Source organism: Callithrix jacchus, chromosome 9 (assembly GCF_049354715.1).
Source record: "Callithrix jacchus isolate 240 chromosome 9, calJac240_pri, whole genome shotgun sequence".
NCBI classification, from domain to species: Eukaryota; Metazoa; Chordata; class Mammalia; order Primates; family Cebidae; genus Callithrix; species Callithrix jacchus.
This window is the reverse complement of record NC_133510.1, coordinates 109,626,932-109,652,790: the sequence shown is the minus strand read 5'-3', so window position 1 is coordinate 109,652,790 and position 25,859 is coordinate 109,626,932. Positions and strand designations below refer to the sequence as shown.

General features: G+C 40.4%; 1 protein-coding gene and 1 long non-coding RNA gene across 18 annotated transcripts in view; both read right to left on the bottom strand.

The window, feature by feature from the left end:
* The window catches only part of RIC8B (RIC8 guanine nucleotide exchange factor B), a 112,959-nt gene extending 93,510 nt beyond the window's left edge, over positions 1–19,449 (bottom strand). For 13 of the 17 annotated variants that reach the window (XR_013522078.1, XR_013522077.1, XR_008473957.2 and 10 more), the window contains exons 1-2: positions 19,192–19,449; positions 10,096–10,143 (exon numbers count right to left, since the gene is read on the bottom strand). Coding sequence is in view for 5 of the 17 variants with exons in the window: in XM_009004538.5 (XP_009002786.1) it covers positions 10,096–10,143; positions 19,192–19,275 (132 nt within the window). In the remaining 12 variants the exon portion in view is untranslated. The remainder of the gene's footprint in view (positions 1–10,095; positions 10,144–19,191) is intronic. The other 4 variants (XR_013522081.1, XR_013522082.1, XM_017976343.4 and 1 more) reach the window with 1 other exon arrangement.
* Positions 19,450–20,823: 1,374 nt separating this feature from the next.
* LOC144577665 (uncharacterized) lies at positions 20,824–25,399 on the bottom strand. Its single transcript, XR_013522083.1, has 2 exons — positions 25,272–25,399; positions 20,824–20,945 (listed from the first exon to the last, which is right to left on the bottom strand). It is a non-coding gene; the product is annotated as an uncharacterized LOC144577665 (long non-coding RNA).
* Between the last annotated feature and the right edge of the window lie 460 nt (positions 25,400–25,859).

Genomic DNA, 25,859 nt, shown 5'->3' with positions numbered 1-25,859 from the left:
CTTGGTTTGCTTTTCCTGGGGAGGAACCATGTTCCACTACCAGGATGACTGTGGCCCCAGTATTCTCAGCAATGTCACACCCAAGGTATAGCTGCCATCCCATGAGGAAGGGCAGGATGGAAGGAGGGAGGACCCACCACTCATCTACACTTACCCAGAATTTAGTTTCAGCAACAGGTACCTGGGGGCAGGTTGAGAAATACTGACATTCTGTCACTCCTGTGAAGACAGCACTCCAACTGGGAGACAGAGGGAAAGGGAAGCCTATATTCTTCCCTGCCCCAGTTTGGAGAAGAGTTTCTATCTTACTTAGCCAAAAGAGAGGGACAGAACAGGTCTTGGTTCAAATAATATAGACTTTCACTTTCCTTGCTTTTTTTCCTTAGAGATAGGGTCTCGCTCTGTCACCCATGGTGGAGTGCACTTATGTGATCACAGCTCACCACAGCATCAGATTCCTAGACTCAAGTAATCCTCTCAGCTCAAGCCACCTGAGTAGCTTGGATTACAAGCGTGAGACACAGCACCTAGTCCACTTTCTTACTGAGTTTTAGATTTTCTTAAATAGGTGTTTCTTCATTGACTGTATGCCTTCGGGACTATTTCCAGACTTTAAATGGTTGTTCTTAAAAATAATTTGTAGCAGTTCCATTAGGGAGCAAATCTATAGAGGTCCTCACATTGTCATGGCTGGAAGTGGAACTTCTTGATGAAATCTCTATTATGAGAAAATACACCTGAAACTCTAAAGTACATATCAGAGATAGTATTCTTATTATCCCAGAGAGAAATCTGGAAAAGTGATCCGAAGATCATGTATAGATTGCCATACCTATGGCTTACTAAGTTAGGGCTGTCCTGTCCTTGCTTTCAGATTTACCCTCTAATGCCATGGCAAAACATCTAAAACTAAAGTGAAATTTGGAATGAAGTTTAAATTGTTTTTTTTTTTGACCTACCATGAGGCATTCATCCTGCCCTATGACACAACTCAGACCTTCTAAGTCAAGTCTTGTGCCAGATTCTAGCTGGACAAAAACTTTAAAAAGTAAAAGGTTTAATGGAACAGAACAGAGGCCTCAGAAATAACATCACACATCTACAACCATCTGATCTTTGACAAACCTGACAAAAACAAGCAATGAGGAAAGGATTCCCTATTTAATTAATGGTGTTGGGAAAGCTGGCTAGCCATATGCAGAAAGCTGAAACTGGATCCCCTCCTTACACCTTACACAAAAATTAACTCCAGATGGATTAAAGATTTAAACATAAGACCTATCAACATAAAAACCTTAGAAGAAAACTTAGGCAATACCATTTAGGACATAGGCATGGGAAAGGACGTCATGACTAAAACACCAAAAGCTATGACAGCAAAAGCCAAAATTGACAAATGGAATCTAATCAAACTAAAGAGATTCTGTACAGCAAAAGAAAATATTATTAGAGTGAACCAGCAACCAACAGAATGGAAAAAATTTTTTGCAATCTACCCATCTGACAAAGGGCTAATATCCAGAATCTACAAAGAACTTAAACAAATTTACAGGAGAAAAACAAACAAGCCCATCAAAAAGTGGGCAAAGGACCGGAACAGACATTTCTCAAAGGAAGACCTTTTCGCAGCCAACAAACATGAAAAAAGCTCAACATCACTAGTCATGAGAGAAATGCAAATCAAAACCATATTGAGATATCATTTCATGCCAGTTAGAATGATGATCATTAAAAAATCAGGAGACAACAGATGCTGGCGAGAATGTGGAGAAATAGGAATGCTTTTACACTGTTGGTGGGAGTGTAAATCAGTTCAGCCACTGTGGAAGAAAATGTGGTGATGCCTCAAGGATCTAGAAACAGAAATACCATTTGACCCAGCAATCCCATTACTGGGCATATGCCCAAAGAATTATAAATCATTCTACTATAAAGTCACATGTACACATATGTGTATTGTGGCATTGTTCACAATAGCAAAGACTTGGAACCAACCCAAATGCCTATCAATGATAGACTGGATAAAGAAAATGTGGCACATATACACCATGGAATACTATACAACCATAAAAAAGGATGAGTTCATGTCCTATGCAGGGACATGGATAAAGCTGAAAACTATCATTCTCAGCAAACTGACACAAGAACAGAAAACCAAACACTGCACGTTCTCATTCATAAGTGGGAGTTGAACAATGAGAATACATGGACACAGGGAGGAGGACATCACACACCAGGGCCTGTCAGGGGATGGGGGGGTTGGGGAGGGATAGCAGGGCGTCGGGGGATAGGGGATGGATAGCATTAGGAGAAATACCTAAGCAAACCACCATAGCACGTGTATACCTATGTAACAAACTTGTATGTTCTACACATGGACTCTAGAACTTAAAGTATAATAAAAAATAAATAAAAAATAAAAGGTTTAGATATACTTTAGGCATTACGTGCAATTATTTTAAAGAGACCAAGATGCTGAATATTATTGGTTTCTAAGTGAGAACTGTACTTGCATCATATATCAAAATATTACCTCAGGCAAAGACATAAAATTAATATGAGTCAAATTTGCAAAGCACACAAAGCTTATTTTGTTTTAGTAACAACTGGAGTGTGACAATTTCAAATGACCAAAATAAGGACAAAGGGCTTTTAGAACAAGCATTTATTCCTCAAGCTATTCCCAAGCATGGAGTCACAGTCTAGGATTGATGATTCTATTTTGGCACATATTCCTTGGGGGAGATATAATATAGAAATTTACCCATTGGTTTTCTATAGTCCACGATGGCTTCAGCTTACATCTGTAATTTAGAAAGTGCCAAACCAAACACCACGGATAAAAAGCCAACTTAGGAACCAAGACCTAACACAAGGCCAGGAATATAGGATTTACGAAAAAATATTTGTGAATTACAGAGATCTCTAATATGCTAAATATATTCATATCTGGGGGGAAAAAAGAAAAAAGGATGTGAAATGGCAGAATGGAGTGTCAGGATAGCTGAGTGGTCTCAGGCGCCAGACTCAAGGTGAGAAATGGCAGAATGAACTTTTGGTTTATATAGATTTATTTCACTCCATACACTGGCTCTGGAGATAATACTACCATATACTCAGTAACAGTTTTTTATGCTCCCCTAAAATAGGAATATGTAAGGTAATCAAGAAAGCCAATTCGAGTTGAAAGCCAAAATGAGTTGAAAAAAGAAGTATTAGTTCTTTACTCATGACTCCAATCATACTACTATAAAAGAGTATATTGTAACATGTTATCATTATATAATGAACCTTTTCTTATATCAGTATAATCTATTATAATATAAAAGTTTAAAAAACAGAAAAGAAAAAGAAAAATATCCATGGCTATTCAGGAGAAAAAGAAAAATATCCACAGCTGTTCAAGTTGCTGCCATTTGGTAAATCTCCTTGTCATCATTTTTACTTTGTGTAGTTTTTAACAGTTTTATGTGGCTGTGATCATACTGTATGCATACTTTGTATCAAGCTTTTTCAGTGAACAATGTGAGATGTGCTTGGGATTCCACATTATAGCTAAAATAATATAAAACACAAAAACAAACAATATGTACAAGTCACAGGAATTCTGGCCTCCAACTCACTCTTGAAGTTCTCTTCATTCATTAACAAGCATTTATCACAGGTGCGTATATTTTGCTGATAATATGAAGTAAGCCAGAGTTCTTGTCCTCAAAGAGCTTGAAATTTCAATTTGGCAATTACTCTATGGCTTCACAGAAATATGAGCTACTGTGTGAGTGTGAAGATAGTGAAACATACTTGATATTTGGCTACTTTTCACTCTTTTGAAGAAAATTACTATATACACAAAGACTTATCTCAGACAACTGAAATTTTCCACATTTGATAATATTGCATTCTTATATGTGAAAAAGCTGGAAATCTTTTAATCATTTCATAATATATCTCTTTCAAAACTTATTGCTATTAGTACTCTTTATTGATTTTGAGGTCAGTTTTGTTTCAAGGCTTTTTGTTTAAGAGCTTTCATTTCCTCAACAGGTAAATTTTCAGATTATTCATCATATCCTCCCCCCGGTCCTACATATTTGCATGGCATAACATATTTGTTCATGTGCTGGTATATAATCATAGCCTACCAATTAAGGTAGAGAATATAAAGCAAACGCTTCAATAAGCACAGTGCTTATGTCTAAGTATACAATGATCCACATGCACCTGGAACTATTTGCATCATACCCACAAACATTAGCCCTTGTATCTGACTTTACTTCTCTACAAAAATTTAAGCACTCCTAGTTGGTAATTTCCTTTACTATCTTCCAACTTAAGTCTAGTTACCTAAATGTTTTCTCAAGGTATGAAATGAAAGAAAACAAGGTACTGGATCATAATTTCAAGACTTCTGAAATATACCTCAAATGGTAATAAGAGGGAGCCGTGGAGCAGTGAGCAGTGAAGGAGGTGCACATAATAGACAATCTCCTCTCTATCTGAGGCTCAACCACTAACTAGTGGTGTGTTAGCAAGCTGTCATTCACATGAGCCTGTTTCCTTATTCAAAAATAGGAATCGTGATATTCTTACCATATTTACAGCACTACCAGTAAGAAGCAAATCTTTGTAAAACTACAAAACACAAGTCTCAGGATCATGAATGTATGATTATCTCCTAAAAAGCACAGTATAATCAAGTTTTCTTTTTGAAGGGCACTGCTCCCTTACACTTACTTCTAAGGTGTCACAACGTTTTTCATATAAGAGGAATGTAGTGTTTTTCAAAGAAATAGCAATGTAGTTTACCAAAAAATGTCCTGCTGTTACTAAGTAGTTGCTGGCAGAAAGCTACAAAAACACATTTAGGAAAGAGAACTAGGGGAGTGATATTGTTTGGTTCTGTGTCCCCACCTAAATCTCATCTTGAATTGTACTCCCACAATTCCCATGTGGGCAGCACCTGGTGGGAGATAATTTGAATCATGGGGGAGGTTTCCCCTATACTGTTCTTGTGGTAATGAGTAAGTCTCATGAGAGCTGATGGGTTTATCACATTCTCTCTGGCTGCCACCATGTAAGTTTCGCCTCCCACCATAATTTTGAAACCTCCATAGCCATGTGGAATTTTAAGTTCGATTAAACTGCTTTTTCTTTCTGGTCTCAGGTATATCTTTATTAGCAGTGTGAAAACTGTTTAATACGGTAAGTTTGTACCAGTACAGTGGGGTGTTGCTGAAAAGATACCCGAAAATGTGGAAGCAACTTTGTATCAGGCAGAGGCTGCAACAGTTTGGAGGGCTCAGAAGAAGACAGGAAATGTGGGAAAGTCTGGAACCTCCTAGATACTTGTTGAATGGGCTGATAGTAAGGTCCAGGCTGAGGTGGTCTCAGATGGAGATGAGAAACTTGTTGGGAACTGGAGCAAAGGTGACTCTTGTTATGTTTTAGCAGAGACTGGTGGCATTTTGCCCCTGTCCTAGAGATCTGTGGAACTTTGAACTTGAGAGAGATGATTTAGGGTACCTGGCAGAAGAAATTTCTAAGCAGCAAAGCATTCAAGAGGTGACTTGGTTGCTGTTAAAAGCATTCCATTTTAAAAGGGAAACAGAGCACAAAAGTTCAGAAAATTTGCAGCCTGATGATGCAGTAGAAAAGAAAAACTCATTTTCTGAGGAGAAATTCAAGCTGGCTACAGAAATTGCATAAGTAATGAGGAGCCAAATGTTAATCCCCAAGACAACAGGGGAAAATGTCTCCAGGGCATGTCACAGTTCTTCATGTAGCCCATCCCATCATAGACCCTTTAAGCTAGGAGGAAAATATGGTTTCATGGGCTGGGCCCAGGGTCCCCATGCTGTGTGCAGCCTAAGGACTTGATGCCCTAAGTCCCAGATGCTCCAGCCATTGCTAAAAGGGGCCACGGTACAGCTTAGCCCATAATTTCAGAGGGTGCAAGCCCCAAACCGTGGCAGCTTCCACATGGTATTGAGCCTGTGGGTGCACAGAAGTCAAGAATTGACGTTTGGGAACCTCTACCTAGCTTTCAGAAGATGTACAGAAATGCCTGGATGCCCAGGCAAAAGTATGCTGCAGGGGCAGGGCCCTCACGGAGAACCTCTGCTAGGGCAGTGTGGAAGGGAAATGCGGGTTCAGATCCCCTACACAGAGTCCCTACTGGGGCACCACCTAGTGGAGATGTGTGAAGAGGGTCACCATCCTCCAGACTCCAAAATGTTAGATCCACTGACAGCTATGCCTGGAAGAGCCACAGACACTGAACATTAGCCTGTGAAAGCAGCCAGGAAGGAAGCTATACCCTGCAAACCACAGGTGTGGAGCTGCCCAAGACTATGAGAACCTACCTCTTGCATCAGCATGACCTGGATGTGAGACATGGAGTCAAAGGAGATCATTTTGGAACTTTAGAGTTTTACTGCCCTGATGGATTTCAGACTTGCATGGGCCCTGTAACCCCTCTATTTTGGCCAACTTCTCCCATATCTAGGAAGTAACTAGTTTGCTTTCCATTTTGCAGGCTCATAGGTGGAAGGGACTTGCCTTGTCCAAGATGAGCCTTTGGACTGTGGACTTTTGGGTTAACGCTGAAATGAGTTAAGACTTTGGGGGACTGTTTGGAGGGCATAATTGGTTTTCAAATATGAGAACATGAGATTTGGAGGAGCCAGAAATGGAACGATATGGTTTGGCTCTGTGTTCCCACCCAAATCTCATCATGAACTGTATTCCCACAATTCTCATGTGTTGTGGGATGGGCATGGTGGGAGATAATTTGAATCATGGGGCAGTTTCTCCCATACTTTTCTCATGGTAGTGAATAAGTCTCACAAGATCTGATGGGTTTATCAGAGGTTTCTGCTTTTGCATCTTCCTCATCATTCCTCTTGCCACTGCGATGTAAGCAGTGCCTTTCACCTCCCACCATGATTCTGAGGCCTCCCCAGCCATGTGCAATTCTAAGTCCAACCAAATCTCTTTTTCTTCCCAGTCTCAGTTATGTCTTTATCAGCAGTGTGAAAACAAACTAATACAGGGGGCAAAACAAATTGGGCAGTAATGCAAGTTCCTTTTATTTTCTGAGTAGGCTTAATGTACAGAAATGCCTATATTCTATGTGTCTCTCCATCAAGAACTGAAAAGCTTATTAGGGTATAGATCCTTCTGAGCTGTCCAACAGTTCTGATGTTGAAGTCTAAAAAGAGCCTTATGTATGAAAGAGTCACAAACGGTTTTAACCCCTGGAGACTTAACAGAAATGGATTTGTTTGCCAATGTTTTCCCACTAATGAAGATTACCTAGCTAGGTCCCTAATGACATTTGTTTATAACAGACCTCCCAGGAAGCAGAAACCTACACACTATAACTGATAATAAGCACTATATAATAGGTACTCCCTCCAGAAACCTAAAACTCAGAAAAAGAGAGTACTTTGAAAATGCTAGTTTTTTTTCTACTACACTACTAGAAATATATTTTATTAATAACTATATAAGAAATTTCTCCCTTTCACCTGAAATTTATATAGCATAAGAGATTCTGTCTTAATATACTTCTTTTTATCAGTAAAAGCACTACCAAAGACTCTAATGTCAGATTTATAAGGCACCATGAATCTATAGATATAGAATGGATTCTCCCAATTAAATTAAATAAATAGCAGCTGGCTTCCTAGCCTGAATATTTATCATGAGTTTGTCAAACATGTTCTTTTTAACACCTTGCTTTTTTTCTCACTCTCTAATTAGTGCATACAGTGAATCTCTCTCTCTTTTTACTATATCATAATATCGTATAACGTAAATGTGCCAGTTTCTTCAAACACTCCTTAAATGCTGGACACTGGTTGTTTCCAATCTTTTGCTATTGTGTGCAATGTTTCAATTAATAACTCTGCTTACTTGGAGTTCAATCTACCTGCAGAATAGATTTCTAAAAGAGACACTATTTGGTGAAAGAGTAAAATACAACTATAATTTTGGTAGACACTGCCAGTTTCTTCTCCATAGGGATTGTGCCATTTAGCACTCCCATCACATATATGAGTATTTATTTCTTGAAGACCATCGATAAAAATATATATTGGGTTGAACATAGTGGCTAACATATGTGATCCTAGGGCTGTGAGAGGTCAAGGTGGGAGGATCCCACGAGGCCAGCCTGGGCAATAGAGAGCCTACAAAAAATTTAAAAATTAGCTAGGCATGGTGGCGATACCTGTATTCCTAGCTACTCAGGAGGCTGAGGTGGGAGGATCACTTAAGCCCAGGAGTGTTACAGTGGACTACGATCACACCACTACACTCCAGCCTGGGCAACGGAGCAAGATCCTGTCTCTAATTAATTTATAAACTTTACACACATGCACGCACAGAGAGAGATATAGAATACACATGCCTAGAGCTCACCTTCCAAAGTCTCACTCAGTAGATAAGAGGTTGGGCCTGAGCAGGTCTATTTCGAAAAAGCTCTCTAAAGCGCATATCTCTGGTTGAGAATCCCTGTTCTAAAAGGTATTCTAGTCTTGGTTACATTGTTCAAATCCAAAAAAGAGTGAAGTTAAACCTCTAATCTACAAAATTTATACTTCATGGTCACTCATCCAATATTTTTTGAGTGCCTATTATGTGCTGGGCACTCCAAATGTCAAGTATATAAAGATACCAGTGTCTAACATCAACAGATAAACAATTAAGAAACAAGGCATAAATATTAATGTTACAGATTTACATAGAGTGTTATGAGAATACTGAAGAGGTACTTCACCTTAACTGGAATGTCAGGAGGCTTGTTGAAGGCGGTGCCCCTGAGATGAGTAGGGATTCACCAGGTAAGAAAGAGAAGAGGTGTACAAGATGGAGAGGGCATTCCAGGTAGAAAACAATATATTGCAAAGGTAGTAAGCAAGAAACAGAAGGGATGTGGATGTGTGCGTAACTGGAAACATTTCCTATTCGTAAAACACAAAATACAAGGGAACGAAAAGAAATAGGCTGCAAAAGTAGGCACAGATCAGATCACTGAGCACCTAGCATGTCCTGTTAAGAAGCTTAAACTTTACTCTAAAGGCAAAGAAAGTCACTGAAGGGATAGATAAGGTTTTAAGGCTAAGGATGACATGGTCAGATTGCTATTTAAGATTTATGAACGCCAATTTACTAGAAAAGCATGTAACTGGAAAATGAAAGAACAGTCAGGAAGCTGATTCAGTACTCAGATGTAGGCCTGAATTAGGGCAGAGGTTGAGGAGAAAATGAATGGAAGAAATCTGAAAAGGTAAAATGAGCAAGACACAGATATAAGGGGATAGAGGTGAATAGAGGAATGATTTCAAGGTGCTGTCAAACTAGCAAATACTGGATTTAAGCTATTTTTCTAGCAGCAGTGATAGGTTTACACTGATTCAGTCATACTATCTTATCTGGTTTTGGCATTTCTATGGCCGGGATAGATGTACAGAGTGTAGCAAGACACAAAGGCAGGGCCAGGCATGGTAGCTTACACCTGTCATCCCAGGATTTTGGGAGTCCAGGCAGGAGGATCACGTAAGGCCAGAAGTTCAACAGACCAGCATGGACTATATGGTGAGACCTCTGTCTCTACAAAAAATTTAAAAATGGACATGGTAGTGTGTACCTGTAACTCTAACTACTCAGGAGGCTGAGGCAGGAGGACTTCTTGAGCCCAGGAGTCTGGGGTTACAGTGAGCCACTGCATTCCAGCCTGGGTGATAGAGCAAGACCCTGTCTCAAGCTAAGCTTTATAATATTAGCAATGCATTTTGGGCAACCTGAAGTCTTACCACCAAATAGTCAGTCTGTGGGAATGAGTACATCTGGGGAGAGTCTCCTCTGAATCCCTCCCACTCCCCTGATTCATACAAGTGTAATGGTCCTACGAGGACAGAGGAAAGAGTTGCGTGTAACCCAGGCTAAACCTAACTTAACCTTTCTTCTCTGGATTCCTAAAAAACAAAATGAAGGGAAACAAGAAACCAATCAATAACCATCACATGAAAACATGACCACTGCTTATAAAGTCCATGAATGAAATACATAAACACACACACCAAGGCTTACCTTTCTTTTATCTTCATCTGTTGGTTCAAATTTGAAAGTAGCCCTATGCTGAGGGGGGAAAAAAGGGAAACAATGTCATTTTAAATACATGAATTTTTAAAGTTTGGCTATGTTTAATAATACCTAATATAATGTCCTCACAAAAATGTTGCCTTCTGGTATCTCAATATTCTTCTTCAAGTAAGAGATAGGCTTGTAAACCAGTAATTATAACGCAGTGTGAAAAGACTACAGCAGAAATATAGATAAAAGAGCACAGTGAACCAAGCCACTAACTGCCCAGTAAAATCTGGAATGGCTTTCACAGAATACAGAGCATTTTGCACTGGATCTTGAGGGTTAAACAGGAGAATGCCAGAGGCAAATGGAATGCATTCCAGGAACAAAAACAAAGGCTTGAATGTGTGAAAACTATATGATATATGTGTGAAATAAGCAACTTTGTGAGACTGGAACACAGGACATATGTTTGGGAGTGGGGCATGGAGGAAGATGAGAATGGAAACGTAGACTGGACAGTGATTTGGAAGGGCCTTCCAATGTTGCTGAGTTTATACTTTTTTTCATATGCAGTAAGAAATCATCAGAGAATTGTGGACAGGGAAGCTTGGTAATTTGATATTTCAGAAAAGTAATTCAATAAGAATAAGAATTTAAATCATGGTGGCTCCACCACTTACTAGCTGAGACCTTGAGCAAGTAAACTCTCTGGAACTGGGCTTCTCACCCAAAAACAGGGTGTACCTAGTTCACAGAGTGATTGTGACAGTTAAAAAAGCTAAGGCATGTATATAAAGCACAATCTCGGTGCTGGCAAGTAGTAATACTCAGTAAGTATCAGGGTAATAATAATGATGATGCCAATGATTATGAGGAAAAAATAATTGGAAAGGCAGACAGTGTCATGACTCTTCTGCGATGATCGGCAATACTATGTTTTCCACTCTGTAGCTGAGGAAGAAGAGAAAAGAAGACAGAATAAGTTGGCTTGCCCATGATCACAGAAAGAATGGTGGTACGCCAAAAATAGAGCACAGAATTCCTCATTCTCCCCTGAAGTTTTATTCAAGAGAACCAAGTACTCTTAAAAATTCTAAGCCTTCCTATTAAAAAAAAAATCTCCACTGAAGATTTCTCTACTTTTTCTTTTTTCTTTCTCTCGTTGGCCACAGTGACAAATATTTACTGGCAATCCACCAAGAGTGAAGTACACTAAGTACTAAACATATCATCATTACAGGTGGTTCTGTGTTGACATCTTTGTAGAAGCAGCAATTTTTGAAATTAAAGAAGGCACAGCAAAATGCTAGCAGAGAAGTTCTGAACATAAGAAATGGTCAGAGGGAAGACTCAGAGGTAGAAGACAGTGGCCCTCTGAAGGAGGGAGGGTGCCTCGAATATGGATGCAAAACAATTTTTTAAAAAAGACATAGATTTTTAAATTTATACCTGAATTGGCAAATAGGTGACAGGCAACCAGAGGAAGACTATGGCAGAGGTGTGACCAGCATTCTGGAAGAGCATTTTGGGCAGTAGCTCACATGTCAGATTAAAGGAGACCAAGACTAAGAACATAACAACTTGTGAGGAATGGACATCAATAATCCAGGCATGATATTCCTGGTGGCTGTATAAACTGACATAAACCTTAAAAGAGAAAGTGATTTGGCAACATAAAAATATTCATACCCTTTGACCCAGAACTCCTACTCCTATGAATTTATCCTAATGATCATCTGGAAGGAGAGAATATTTATATGTGCCAGTACCACTGCAGTGTTATCCAATATTGTGGAGGAAAAAAGTGAGAACTGGAATAACCAACAGGGGACTGATGGAATGCTGTGCATATGACAATATTCTATCATACATATCAGATTCGCCCGACAAAATATTACATAGCAATTTTTAAGAAAGAAAACTCATTGTTGGTATATTATTTTCATAATTAAAAAAGAAATTTTAAAACTGGATACATAATGAATAAAGAATAAGAAAAAGAAGGAAGGAGGAGATGAAAGACTAAATCTGAGGGCTACACCTAGAAATGTATTGACCTGAGGTTTAGTGAAAATTAACATTAGACTTAAAAGTGGCAGATACCAGGTTAAAGTTGTAAACTAAAGCTCTGTAAAGGTTCAATACAAATGAAAATAACTGCACTAAGAAACCAAGAAAACCTTTTTTTTTCTTTTGCCATTATATGTGAAATACTAATTCCATAAATTATCTGAAATAAATGTACCTACTTGTTAATATAATGGTTCTTCTAAACTTTTTTTTGGCATTTATGGTAAGAGGACAGAAAAATAAATTGTCTTTTGGACAGACACTCAATAAGTTATATATGTCTTTTAAATAGTTCCTATGTAGAACTAATCTTTTAAGATGAGAATTCAGAATAGTACCAATGTCTAATTATTCTGTTCCTCTTAATTAGAAAATATAATGGTATGTGAGGCACTACAAATTGAGTCTGGAATGTGCCAATCTATTCAGAAGCTCAAACCTCTAAGACTGGATCCAACAGATGTTGGCATCTATAAAGCTGGGTTCTTTTATCCAACTTAGATCATACTTAACTTATTCAGTACCCCTATCTATATTCTCCCCTTCCTAAGTCTGAAATCTGGAAAAAGGGAACAAGCATTTCCAGCTGTACATGTATTTCTAGAACCGTTAGCCAACAGTCAGCTATCTCATCTTCTTTATATACATAATTTCCATAGAAACAGGAGGAAAAAATCAAATATAAAAAGTTAAACTGGCCGGGCACAGTGGCTCACGCCTGTAATCCTAGCACTTTGGGAGGCAGAGGTGGACAGATAGCTTGAGCACAGGAGTTTGAGACCAGCCTGAGTGACACAGTAAAATTCCATCTCAAAAAAAAAAAAAAAAGAGTTAAACCACTGTTCAATTTCCATACCAAGCAAGCTAACAGCCCAGTGACACACCAGACTCACTATGAGGACTCCTCACTGCAGGTTTCACACCCTATGAATAAGCTCTAAAAAGCTCAGGATCAGGAGTCAGACAGCCCTGAGTTTGAGTCCAGTCTTCCTGCTTACTAAAAGTGTAAACTTGGTCAAGTTATTCAACTTCACTACCTATCAAATTTCCTTATCTTTATATAAGCATGGAACCTTGCACATAGTAGTGTTCAATGGCAACTACTGTTATTGCTGAATAACCTATAGTGTGGTATCTGGCCAAATATTGAACTGTGAGAGAGGAGTAATTTCATAGCTTTCTAAAGATACACTCAAACAGCACTACTACAAGGGAATAAACCCAGCTGGGATGGTGTATGTGGTGGTTTCATGAACAGAGATGGCTTCTACAACTAAAAATCAGTAACAGATTATATAACATAAACTGGAAATAAGAACAAAGTATAACAAAGGAACAGCCCACTAAACATGCTTCTCTGCAAAAACCCACAGAGTAAACTCAAAGAGTCAGGAGCCCAACTTCCAAAGCAGAAAACAAAAAGTCCTCTTACATAGTCCTGGATACTTACATATTCTATTCAAATGTAGAAGCTATGTTTATAGAACTGTTCCAGTATTAGGTCTCTGTCAATAAGGTTCTTCTAGCACATAAATGAAGACCTCACTGCTAGCAGTCTTGTTTTCTTCTCCTATGAGGACTACTCCTAGAGACCTACCTACCTGTCATCTTAAATACCTTTCATTTAGCCAAAAGCTTGCCATACTTCAAAACTGGAATCCTGTTGAAACTTGCTATGGGGCAGTCATATGTCCAGGTGGCCTGTATGGCCACCAAGCCACCTCTCTGGTTATCATTATACTTGATGATCCACTATTAAATGAGGGGGTTGGGTTCAATTATTTTTGAGGTTCCTCTAGCATAACTGTCCTGTGATATAAGAAATCACGATACTACTCTATACCTGAGGGCCCTCAGTCACTGTTTGTTACTGATAATCATGATAATGGTGGCAACTAATCTCTCTACTAAATCTGTTTTTAGAAAAGGACTGAGGGCTGGGCACTGTTTCTCACACCTGTAATCTCAGCATTTTGGGAGGCTGAGGCCCGGGAATTCAAGACCAGCCTCCAGCCTAGGCAACATGGTAAGACCCCAATCTCTACCAAAAAAAAAAAAAAACAAACAAAAAAAAAAAACACAGGCCTGAGAGGGAGCAGAGCTTGAATAGTCTAACAGTCTAGACTAGAATGATACACACTTCCCCAAGTTAACAGTTCATTCTATTACTAAAGTGGAGGTGATTAGGACCCAACAGAAACCAAAGGATTCTGCATCTGTGGATTCAACCAAACATGCCTTGAAAATATCTGGAAAAAAAAAAATTGTCTGTGTTGAACAAGTGCAGGCTTTTTTTTTTCTTGGCATTATTCCCTAACTAATACAATACAACTATTTGTATTGCATTCACATTGTATTAGGTATTACAAGTAATCCAGAGATGATTTAAAGTATACAGGAGGGGCCAGGCACTGTGACTCACACCTGTAATCCCAGCATTGGGAGGCCAAGGCAGGCAGATCACTTGAGGTCAGGAGTTCACGACAAGCCTGGTCTACATAGTGACACCCTGTCTCCACTAAAAATACAAAAATTAGCCAGGCACAGTGGGGCGCCCCTGTAATACCAGCTACTCAGGAAGCTGAGGCAGAAGAATTGCTTGAACCAGGGAGACGGAGGTTGCAGTGAGCTGACATTGAGCCACTGCACTCTATCCTGGGCAACAGAGCAAGACTGTCAAAAAAAAAAAAAAAAAAAAAAAAGCAAATATGAGGATGTGCCCAGATTCTATGCAAGTACTATTCTGTTTCCTATCAGGGACTAAAGCATTTGAAGATTTTGGTATCCACAGATTCTGGTATCTACAGGAGATCCTGGAAGCAATCCCCTTTGGATTCTGAGAAATAACTGTAGTATACTGCTCCTGAAAAAGAAACCTTTTCTGTGCTCAAAAACACAGCAGAGCAAGGGTAAAGGCAACATAGCCCTGCAAAAAGATCCCTGGATATTGAATCTGAAGACCAGGCCTCCATTTCCCAGCTCTGTGACCTTGAGCCTGTATATAGAATACTTCCATCTCACTCATAAGTTTTCATATGAGAGAATTAATGTAAGAGGAATTAATAAAAGATGACATACAAAATGTGAAAGTGCTTGCAATAATACATAGTACATAGCAGGCACTCAATAAATGTTAACAGGTGAATTGAGGAGACAAAAACAATTGCTCTTCCCATTAAATTAAAAAAAAAAAAAAAGGCCTGGAGCAGTGGCTCACGCCTGTAATCCCAGCACTCTGGGAGGCCATGGAGAGTGGGGCGAATCACAAGGTTAGGCGTTCCAGACCAGCCTGGTCAACATGGTGAAACCCCTTGTCTACTAAAAAAAAACAAAAATTAGCCAGGCATGGTGGCGTGCACCTGTAATTCCAGCTACTCAAGAGGCTGAGGCAGGAGAATTGCAGTGAGCCAAGATAGTGCCATTGCACTCCAGCCTGAGTGACAGAGCAAGACTCCATCTCCAAAAAAATAAAAAATAAAAGCAAAGAATTTGCCTATGCTGAGTCCTATGCTGCGTTATGCCCTTGACAAACAGAGAAGTTTCATTCTTTCTTGGATAGATAGATCTTTCCTCCCCAAGATAAAAAAGGTCAGTGAATGAGAGTCTATATAACACAGCAGAAACAGATGTTTCCTGGAGTCAGACAGGTATCTCTCAAAGTGGTACAAGGTATGTTGCTATCTATTAGAAAAAGAAGGGTCCAGCATAGTCCCAAATTTTAATATTGTGCTATACCAACTCATGCCACATGCTTAATTTTTTTGTTTAAAGCTAACAGTTATGGGGTGCCTCCTCAGAGGCAGACACTGTTCCGTGTGCTTTACACATGTAACTCATTTAATCCTAACAAGCCTATGATACAGTTACTATTATTATCTCCATTTGGCAGATGAGGAAACTAAGCCACAGCAAAGTGAAGTAACTTGTCTTAGGGCCACACAAGCCATTAAGTTGAGGATCAGAGGCCAGGCTGGCTCCAGGACCTGTGCTCTGGCCACATGACCTCCTAGGTACCCTGGCCATTGTAACTGTAACTTACTGAGCGAGTACTTCCTAGGCGCATTGTGCCCAGTGTTAGCATTATATTTCACTTAATGTAATCCTCACAATAATTTAAGAGAACGGTGATATTATCCCTATTTTATAGATATGGGAACTGAGATACAGAGGCTTAATATAATTATCCATAGTCATGAAGCTAATAAATAACAGAGTTGAGATTTGATGCCAAATCCTACCACCTTTCCACAATACCTGACTGCCTCCTTTCAAGGACTAGTTTTATGAGAGAAATAAGGTGGCATAAAGAACCTCCCCACTACTCTCCCAAAACAATGAACCAGTCTCTCTCTATATATCATTCATTTCTCTCTATTGGACTCCTCAATGCCCCATAATCACCTCATAATCCAAACATTTCTCAAATCAATTTTTCCAGATAAGGAAACTGAAATATATGGTACCTATTTCTTTCAGAGTTCCAAATTCCATATACCGTAGAGCTGGGCAATTTAATTCCACCTCCCCATTCTCACTGCCTGAACCACTATAAACATACATCTACTTCCTATTCACCTGCTCCCAAAATCTCTCCCTTTGAGGGGCAAAACCTCACTGCAATATGATGCTCAGTCATTTTCTTTGTACTATAAGCAGCCCTACTATACTGGCCCTACTACAGTCAGTATTAAATATGAAAGCTTTCTGGACAGGCACAGTGGTTCACACCTATAATTCCAGCATTTTGGGAGGCCAAGGTCAGAGAATTGCTTGAGCCTAGCAGTTTGAGAGTAGCCTGGGCAACATAGTGAGACCCCATCTTTACAAAAAATGAATTTAAAAAATTACCCAGGTTCTGTGGCACACACCTGTAGGCCCAGCTACTTGGGAGGGGCGGGGGGGGGAGGAGATGGAAGTTGCAGTGAGCCATGATCACACCACTGCACTCCAGCCTGGGCGACAAACACAGACCCTGTCTCCAAAAAGATAAAATAAAAGAAAGAAAGAAAAAGAAGAGCACGCTTTCTTCTGAAAGAGTTGACGGCCCCAGTTCACATCTAGTCAGAGCACTCTCAGGCTTCATCCCAAAATTACAAGTGCTTGGGAATCTTTTGAAACACTTCAGGATAACACACACCATGCAAAACACCTTAAAAACATTCCCAATACAAAAGGGGAGCTGGAAAAGTTCAGGATTGAAGCTCTGACAGCACCTGGCCAGGAGTGGTAAGCAGAGGCCAATCTGGAGGGAGACCAACAAGAAGAGATAAATTGGAGGAAGCAAATCTGATGTCTAATTAGTTTAGCCATAAAGAGAAGGAGAAATATTAAAGAAGGTGATTATATTCAGTTGAAGGTCTTTCGTCCTCCCCTACCGAAACAAAGTCCTATTTACTGCTGGGTATCTGGCATATAATAAATGCTAAATAAACATTGGCTGACTGAACAAATGGCCAAGTCCTCTGTTGCATTTCTTCCTTCTGAAAATCAGTTTGGAGCTGCCTCGTATCTTTTCTGGAAAGCAGTAATAAATCGGGTTAAATCATTCTAATTTCCAAAATATTAATTAAATGAGTTATTCCTAAATTAGGCAAACATGTTCAACAGTAAGGCATATCAGAAAGTGAAAGAGCTAAGATATGAATGGATAGAACCTGTGTATCCTCCCAAGGAAAGCAACACGGTACTATAGAAAGAGCGCTGTACGTGGAGTTGGACGACCTAAATTCAAATCTCTGCTCCATCTCTCAGTAGCTGTGTGGGCTTGGGACCACATTATTATCCTAAATTTTATCATTTGTGAATTGGGGAATACCATCACTCTCCTCACAGGGTTGTTGGGAAGATCAAATGGGAATTAAGCTGCCAGTATGCCATTTAGAAAAGATTCAAAAAATAAGACACAAATTGTCAATAATACAAAGTGGATGGATGCAGTGGTGGGCACAAAGCAAACACTAAGGGGAGATTATGTGCGGATGCAAAAGAAAGAAAAACATTACAGCTAGGTTGTGACTTGGTGTCGGGCGTGTTTCACAGAAGGGAGTCGTCAGTCATTCCTATAAAGGATTCTTCTAAACCAAAGGATAAAGGTGTGTTAGGCTATCTTTGGAAGTGAGCATGTAAAATTCCTGGAAGGAAAAGTAATGAAGAGCTAACGGTTCTTGGAAAGAGATGCAGAGAACTGACGGATTTATAACAAAATACTCTTTTACAGCAGAGTTGTAAAGTGGAAGGAACTAAACTGGAATACGAGCTCCAAGTATGACCTTGGGCAAGTTATTTAACCAATCTAGAGTCTCAATTGCAAAATGCAGATAATACCTCACAGAATTGCTGTAAGATTAAATGAGATAATGGACAGCAAAGCTGTTAATGCGGTACAAATAATAGGTATCATTAGGAGTTACATTCTCCACCCACTTACAACAAAATAAGTCCATGACCTTGGGCATGATTTCAGCTCTTTGCACCTCCGTTTCCTCATCTATAAAATGGGGAGGATGAGACCATCTACCCTATAAACACTCTGACGATCAAAGGAGACCATAGACGAGACATCAATGCCTTGAAAACAGTACCGTGCTAAAGGTACAGAAAAAACTGCCACCGTTGCTATATATTTTATGCATGTCAAGGGATGTGTTTATGCAGGGAAGCACGTATTTTTATGCTATACAGGTGAGGAAGCCTCGCATGCATTTATGCATCCAGGAGTGGGCCACGGGGCACTGATGCACATCTATGGATTCCGGGGGTGTGACTTGCACGCTTGAGAGGAGGACCGGAGGTCAAGCTGCTGGGCCAGGAATCAGAGGAGTGGGCGCTAGAGTGGGGGTAGTGGGATGCAGGATACACGGATGGAAAAGGCTGGAGGTACAAACACGCATGCCCAAGCCGGAAACGTTTTCGTGGAAGAGCAATGCGCATCCCCGGAATGAGGGGGGGTGGGGAAGGATGCGATGTGCAAGCACGGAGGGCGGCCCGGGGGTGCGATATCGGACGCCCGGGGCCAGGACTCTTTACCTTGTCGCTGTAATCCCTCAGGACCCGCTCGATAGCCCCCGCTTCGCCGGCCCGGACGATGTAGAGGGCGCGCTCCTCATCCATGGCCGCAGGTGCGGGGGAGCCACGGCCGCTCTGCGCGCCCAAGACGCTGCCTCCAGGTAAACGCCTCGCGCCCCCGCTCGCTAGCTCGCTCCTTCCCAGTTTCCTTCCTTCCCTCTTTCCCTCCCTCCCTCCTGCCTCCAACCCGCCAGCCTCCGCCCGAGCCGGCCCTACGTCACCGCCCCTCAACTTTCACCCCGCGACGTCACCGCTCCCCCAGCAACCGGCGCCTCACGGCCGCCCCCGACCAGGCCCAGGACTAGGTCGAGGCCTGGCGATCGGACCGAGGCGGGGTCAGGCTCGAGGTTCTGCTTGCTCTCCTGCCCCTCCCTCCCTCGGAAAAGTGTCCAGTCTTTTGAGGGAACTTTCACAGACTGAACCGTTCTTTCCCGACCCTCTTCTATGAATCATTCTCGGCGGACTAGAGCAGCCCGGCTCTTCTCCGCCCATCTATGAACCAGCAGCTAAATGGACTACAATTTCCTGCATGCAACGGGGTTATCCCACTCTTCCATCTGATTTACTGGAGTGCCAATGGCATGCTGGGATTAGTAGTCATCCAAACGGAAAGACTTCCCTCCAAGGGCATGCTGGGAACTGTAGTACGGCGAGGGCCGGAAATGGGAGTCTGGCGGCCGCCTGAGGCCAGCGGCGGGGAGACCGTTAGAGGGAGGGTCTAAGCTTCTGCATTGGTGTTGTTCCTTACGCAGCTGAATGTCCTGCTCCAGCCTCGGCTGGTTGGGCTGGCTGGACTGGCTGACGGTCGCGGAAACTGCCACCCCTTGGTGGGAACTGTCAAGCACCGGTTTAATTCCCTTTTCTCATTTAGCGGTTTCGGTCTCGGAAATTCCTTCCACTCTTGTTTGCATTCTTGTTATGTACTCAGCTACAGTAACGTGGGAAATAATCTAAGGCAGTTATCTGGATAAAAGAGGACTTGGCTATTTTTATTTTTTTATTTTTTGCCTTAATACTAATCTCTAGCATACATCTCGTGCCACCGGGCTCCAGACTTTCTTAGGTAATTTTCCTATATCCTCTAATTCTCAACACAAATTGTGGAAACAAAAAGGAACCCGAATAGTTTAATTTATCTTAAGTCATACAGCCAGGGAATGGGAAAGCCGTGGTTTGAAACCAGGCCTTCCCCCACCCCGAAGCGGCTGCTCTAAGGCAAGGAATTGGAATAATACTGATACGGTAGCGGTGGTGGTGATGATAGAGGTTCTCATTGCCCCAGTGGTAATTACGTGCCAGGCGCTGTTTAATACTTCACCTGTGTTAGCTCAATCAACTTCATACATAGTCATTCAACAAATATTTCAGAGCCTGTGCTGTGCCCAGGCTCTGTTCAATGCAGTGTGGATACAGTGGGCCCAAAATAAAGTCCCTGCCCTCGTGGAGCTTCCATTCTAGTGAGCACCCACGTGAGTTATTCTCATTAAGATGAGGAAACTAAGTCTTGGAGAGGTTAATTGGTTAATTTATCGAAATTGCAAATTTGTGGAAACTGAATTTGAACTCAGAGCCCGTTCTCTTTCTGCTCTCTCAAGCTTGAGTTGATGGACAGTGGATGAATTCTCCAAGTAACTCCAAGTTTTTCATTCCAAGCAGCCTGTGTCAGTAATCATCATTGATGCCTTCCCTACCAGTCTCTCTCCGCTTGAGCTGTGCTGAAGAGAAAGTAGAAGGGGCAAAAGTTTATTCATCTAATAATTGAATTTCTTCTATGTTGTGCTAGATATTCTGCTAGATACTGGGAATTTGGAAATTTGGAGATAAGAATAAATGGGACCTGAGTTTATGGAGCTTTTGGTCTTTCTGTGTATTATACTTTCCATGCAGCACATTTATTGAGCATATTCGTTGAGGTAGGCATTGGAGCAGGTGCTCTGTAATTAAGTCAGAAAGATTTTAATCCATCTCTCCAAAAAGCACATTTTAGTAAGGTCTTGGAATAGTTAGCTGAATTCCTAAGGTAATAGTAACATCTTGCAATTGTTTTTAACAGTTTACAGAACATTTTAATACTCATTATCTCAATGGATCATTGGGGAAGGTATTTTTCCCACTTTATAAATAAGAAAATAGGATCAGACAAGTTAAGTAACAAGAACTGGAACTCAAACTGAGAGCTGTTAACAAAGTATTTGGGTACCTACTCTGTGTCCAGTACACTATTAAGTGCTTTGGGGATAACCATATATTTATTTTTGGAGCAAGGGTCTCCCAGAGAGGATATTAAACAAGCACAAAGTATTTTATTTCCATAGAGATGTTTCTCTTTAGAATTCTTTTAGAAGGTCTCTGACATTTCAGGCACATGTCTTTGAAATGTGTTTGCCAGAAATAGGCTGTTTTTAGGCTCCAATTCTGTACTTCTAAAAAGAGATTTAAAAAATGTAAAACCACATGAATTAACGACTTGGGAAGTTGTACTTTAGTAATTTTAATTAAATGTTAGTATTCTGATTTTATAACTCGGAGGAATTTTCGACTCTTAATTCAAGTCATCTTTTGACCACTGACGAGACTCTGGTTCCAGAAAAATTAAGTGGCTTGTCCAAGGTCAATAGTTACAAGCAGACTCTGGGAATGGAGTCTAGACCAACTGAGTCCTAGGTTACTGCATCACTTTACCTCCTTGAACATTAGTTATGGGATACTTTCAGGGACTAGAGACTCTAGTGTTGTTTCAACTCCACTTCCTGGTGATGCTTGGGTTGCATGATAGCGAGGAATTAAGATTTAGAGCCTTGGTAATCAAAGCAACAAATATTTATTCACAAGTTGTTGCTCTTAGAAACAGTAATATAGTAATCCTATACATATCTATGGACAGAGCTTTTAAATTCTGAAAATATCTCCATGTAGATTATTTGATTTAATTCTTGTAATAGCTGACATCGTAAGGTCAATAAGACAGACACTGTCTTCCTTTTTACAAAGAAAAGGAAAGTTCAGGGTATTGATTAGCTGGCTTGTAAGCGAAGAAGTTTGCTAATGAGTGGTATGGTTAAGGGCTAGAAGTGCCCTAGCCTCTGATAACATAAAATGTTATGGACTTTCAGGTTAGGGCCAATGAAAAAGCCTGCAAATAGATACTAGTCATTTCTTTTGGACTTTGATATCCTGCTGTGGCATTTCCTCTTGCCATGACAATGGGCTAGTTGGTATGTGCCAAATTGAAGGTCTTTAATGAGTACCTAATGGTGCTAACAGTTTTAAAATTCAACTGTTCTGTTTGTAATACTTTTAATACATTTTCTTTAGAAGAAAGCAGAAATTTAAAGACTTAGCAGCTTGGTCTATTGCCTATATAGCTCCAGAATTGGAGTTCAGAGAATTCCACTAATTCACGATATGACTTGTCACTCAGCAACCACCACCTCACTATGTGAAGCCACTCACTCAACCTTTTTTGAGGTTTAGAAAATTAGAACTGAAATAATATCTGGATTAATCCCACAGTGTCCTTAGCTGCTAAACTAAGGGATTGATCTAGATATTATTTCAGTTCTAAATTTTTCCGTTCTAAAATTTTGTGATTCTCAGAAAAACAAAACCACCTTTAAGTATGCTCATTCTTTAGAAAAACTTGTTAATAAGAGTGGGGGTGTGAAAATCTATGTGCAAGTCAGATATCAATATGATATGTGCAAATCATTCCTTGGGCATACCTCCAAAGATTCTGATTCAGTTGATCTGTGGTGAAGTCGGGATCCTGGTAGTTTTAAAAGCTTCTCAGTTGATTTGAATAAGCACCCAGTTTTGAGAACCACTGGATCAATATTTTGGTAAAGTATCTACCATTGAACTGGTTTTTTGATTAGACCCCCAAACTCATGTGCATGTAACTCATTAGTCTTTGAGAAGTAACCTGGCATTGTGAAAGTTATTTTTATTTCATTTTTTACCAAGAATACGGTCTCAGCCAGGTGTGGTGGCTCACGCCTGTAATCCAAGCACTTCAGGAAGCCAAAGTGGCAGATCACTTGAGGTCGGAAGTTCAAGACCAGCCTGGCCAACATGGTGAATCCCCATTTCTACTAAAAACACAAAAATTAGCTGGACGTGGTGGTGCATGCCTGTAATCCCAGCTACTTGGGAGGCTGAGGCCGGAGAATCGCTTGAACTCAGAAGGCACAGGTTGCAGTGAGCCAAGATTGTGCCATTGCACTCCAGTCTGGGCAACAGAGCGAGACTCTGTCTCAAAAAAAAAAAAAAAGAAAAAGAAAAGGAAAAAAAAATGAATGCAGTCTACCTTTTATAGCAAAGTTAACATAGTTTGATCCTTTAACGTATTTAGTGCTCACTGGAGCATAGCATTGTCTTAGATATCATAAAACATTTTTAAAAGTGTAAATAATTGATTCTGTCCTTTGGGGATATAAGAAACAACCAAGCAATAATCTTTTTTACTGATAGGAAAAAACAAATTGAGCATAGTACTGCATACATCAAAGCAAAGTAAACATTAATGGGAAGGAGAGTATTCAGAGTACCCTTCGTGATCTATAGAAGGATGGTAGAAAGAACATAGAGGGCTCCCAGACAGGGGGAAACGCTGTGAGAAAAGGTTAGGAGGCCAAAATTAACAAGACGCTTGTTGAGAAATGATACCAACTTGGTTGACCTTGAAAGCCAGAAATGGAGATTTCTTAGAGGTCAGTTTGGTCAGTGGGAAAGGAAAAGTTAAATATGAGAGATGTTTCATAATCAATGATGACTCTATAACCAGCCAGTCCAACTTCAACTTACAACATGTCGCATTCTTGAAAATGTTACCTTACAATGCTGTATGACATAAAATGAAATAGAATTGGGAGACAGGAGGGGAGGGTCTGTTGCTGATTGTCTTCAGATCTTTAAGCACATTATTTTATCTCTGGATCTCATCGTATTAGAGTTGGACTAGATGACTTCAAGCATTTTTTTTTAACTCCTAAAATGTTACTTGATTCAGCCTTTCAGCACCTTAATGAGGTTCCTCAGCAACATTCGCTGTATTCTGATTGCTTAAATTGAGCCCGTGCCGTTAGCCCTTGGCAAATGCCCCTCTAGTTGTTTAGTATTGACTGACTACCCACTGTGGGACTCTTAGATTAAGCACACAAAATCGGCTCTGCCCTTTAGGAGTTTTTATTTATCCAAGAGCAGGAATGTGGGTCAGACCTATTTGCATCTCGCTGACTTGGAATCCCATCCAAACACCTCTTGGGAAAACCCAGCACTTTGGGTGGCAATGCTGTAATGTGGTGAAAGAACCCGAACTGAGAATTGGAAAACCTGGTTTTTAGTCCTGACTCACTGTGTGAGTCTCAGAAGCCGATCATTTGTCAAATTCCTTGAAACCCTTCTGGCAACCTTTTTTTTTTTTTTTTTTTTTTTTTTAATCTAACAGGAAAAGCTGAAAGCCAAAAGACTTCTAGTTTGAATTTTAACTCTGGGTGTTCAGGGATAAATCACTTGCCCTCTTTGAGCACCGATTTTTCTCAACTGTAATGAGCGTAATTATACCTACTTTGCAGTAAGTTGGAAGGGTTAAAAGAGACGGCTGTCAAAGTGGCCAGCAAGGCAGACCTGGCATGGAGTAGCCACTAAAATGTTAGCTGAACTGGAATGAAAAATGCAACCTTCCTTAGAAAGATGTGAAGATTCAGAGCTAAACATCTTGCTGTTCCTATGGATGCACAAATGCATGAGTTTTGTTGTTACTGCTGTTGTTAAAAACAACAGCAAAGTGATTCCAATGTGTTGCTTTGGTCTTTAGACCTTGAAGTTAACATTTTAACACTGACATGCTGTAAGACAGTTTTGGGATAGTGACTGTTATGGGTATGTGTGTGTAAATAGGAATCTAAAACACTTTCAATACCCTCTTCCCATATCAATGCCTTTGCAATTAAGTTTATTGAGATTCACATGTCAGAGGAAATAAATTCTCACAACCTTTCTTCCCACCACCTCCTTTTGCAGTAAGGCATTAATTTACTTACCAACATTTGATTAAACTCTTAAGGTTCAACCCTAGGAGGAGGTAGCGGTGGACAAAGGATTATTGTCATTCATCATCAACACATTTTAGTCTTCCCCTCGAGTTGCCTATGAAGGATTAGCATTTCCCTGAAAGGAGGAGGACAGAATAAATTGCGTCTACCGCCAAAGAACTGCCAGCTCCTTTCAGCTGGGGGCACATACCGGGAGCTTTTCCCATATTAGTCAGCTTTATCTCAACTTTTGGGCAGTGCCTACATCTGAATTTCATGGGTTTCAGGGTCAGTCAAAACAGAATTGTAGGGCTGTTGAGGTCAGAGGCCACCTCTGTCAAAGAGTAGTGACCTTAACAGCAAGAGGTAGCCAGTCTCCTCCATGCTCCCTCCTCCCCCACCCCAATGACTTCATTCTAGTGAATGCTTGGCTCATTGCGCGCCCCCCTGCAGAGCTTTTTTTTCTGACCTGTTAATAAAAATCCTCTGTGACCTGGTATTTTTTTTCATTATTACTGATTTTCTTTTATTCATGTTTCTTTATAGAATAACCAAATCTCCGTCGTAGATAATGCACTGGTTTGTAGGTACATTGGG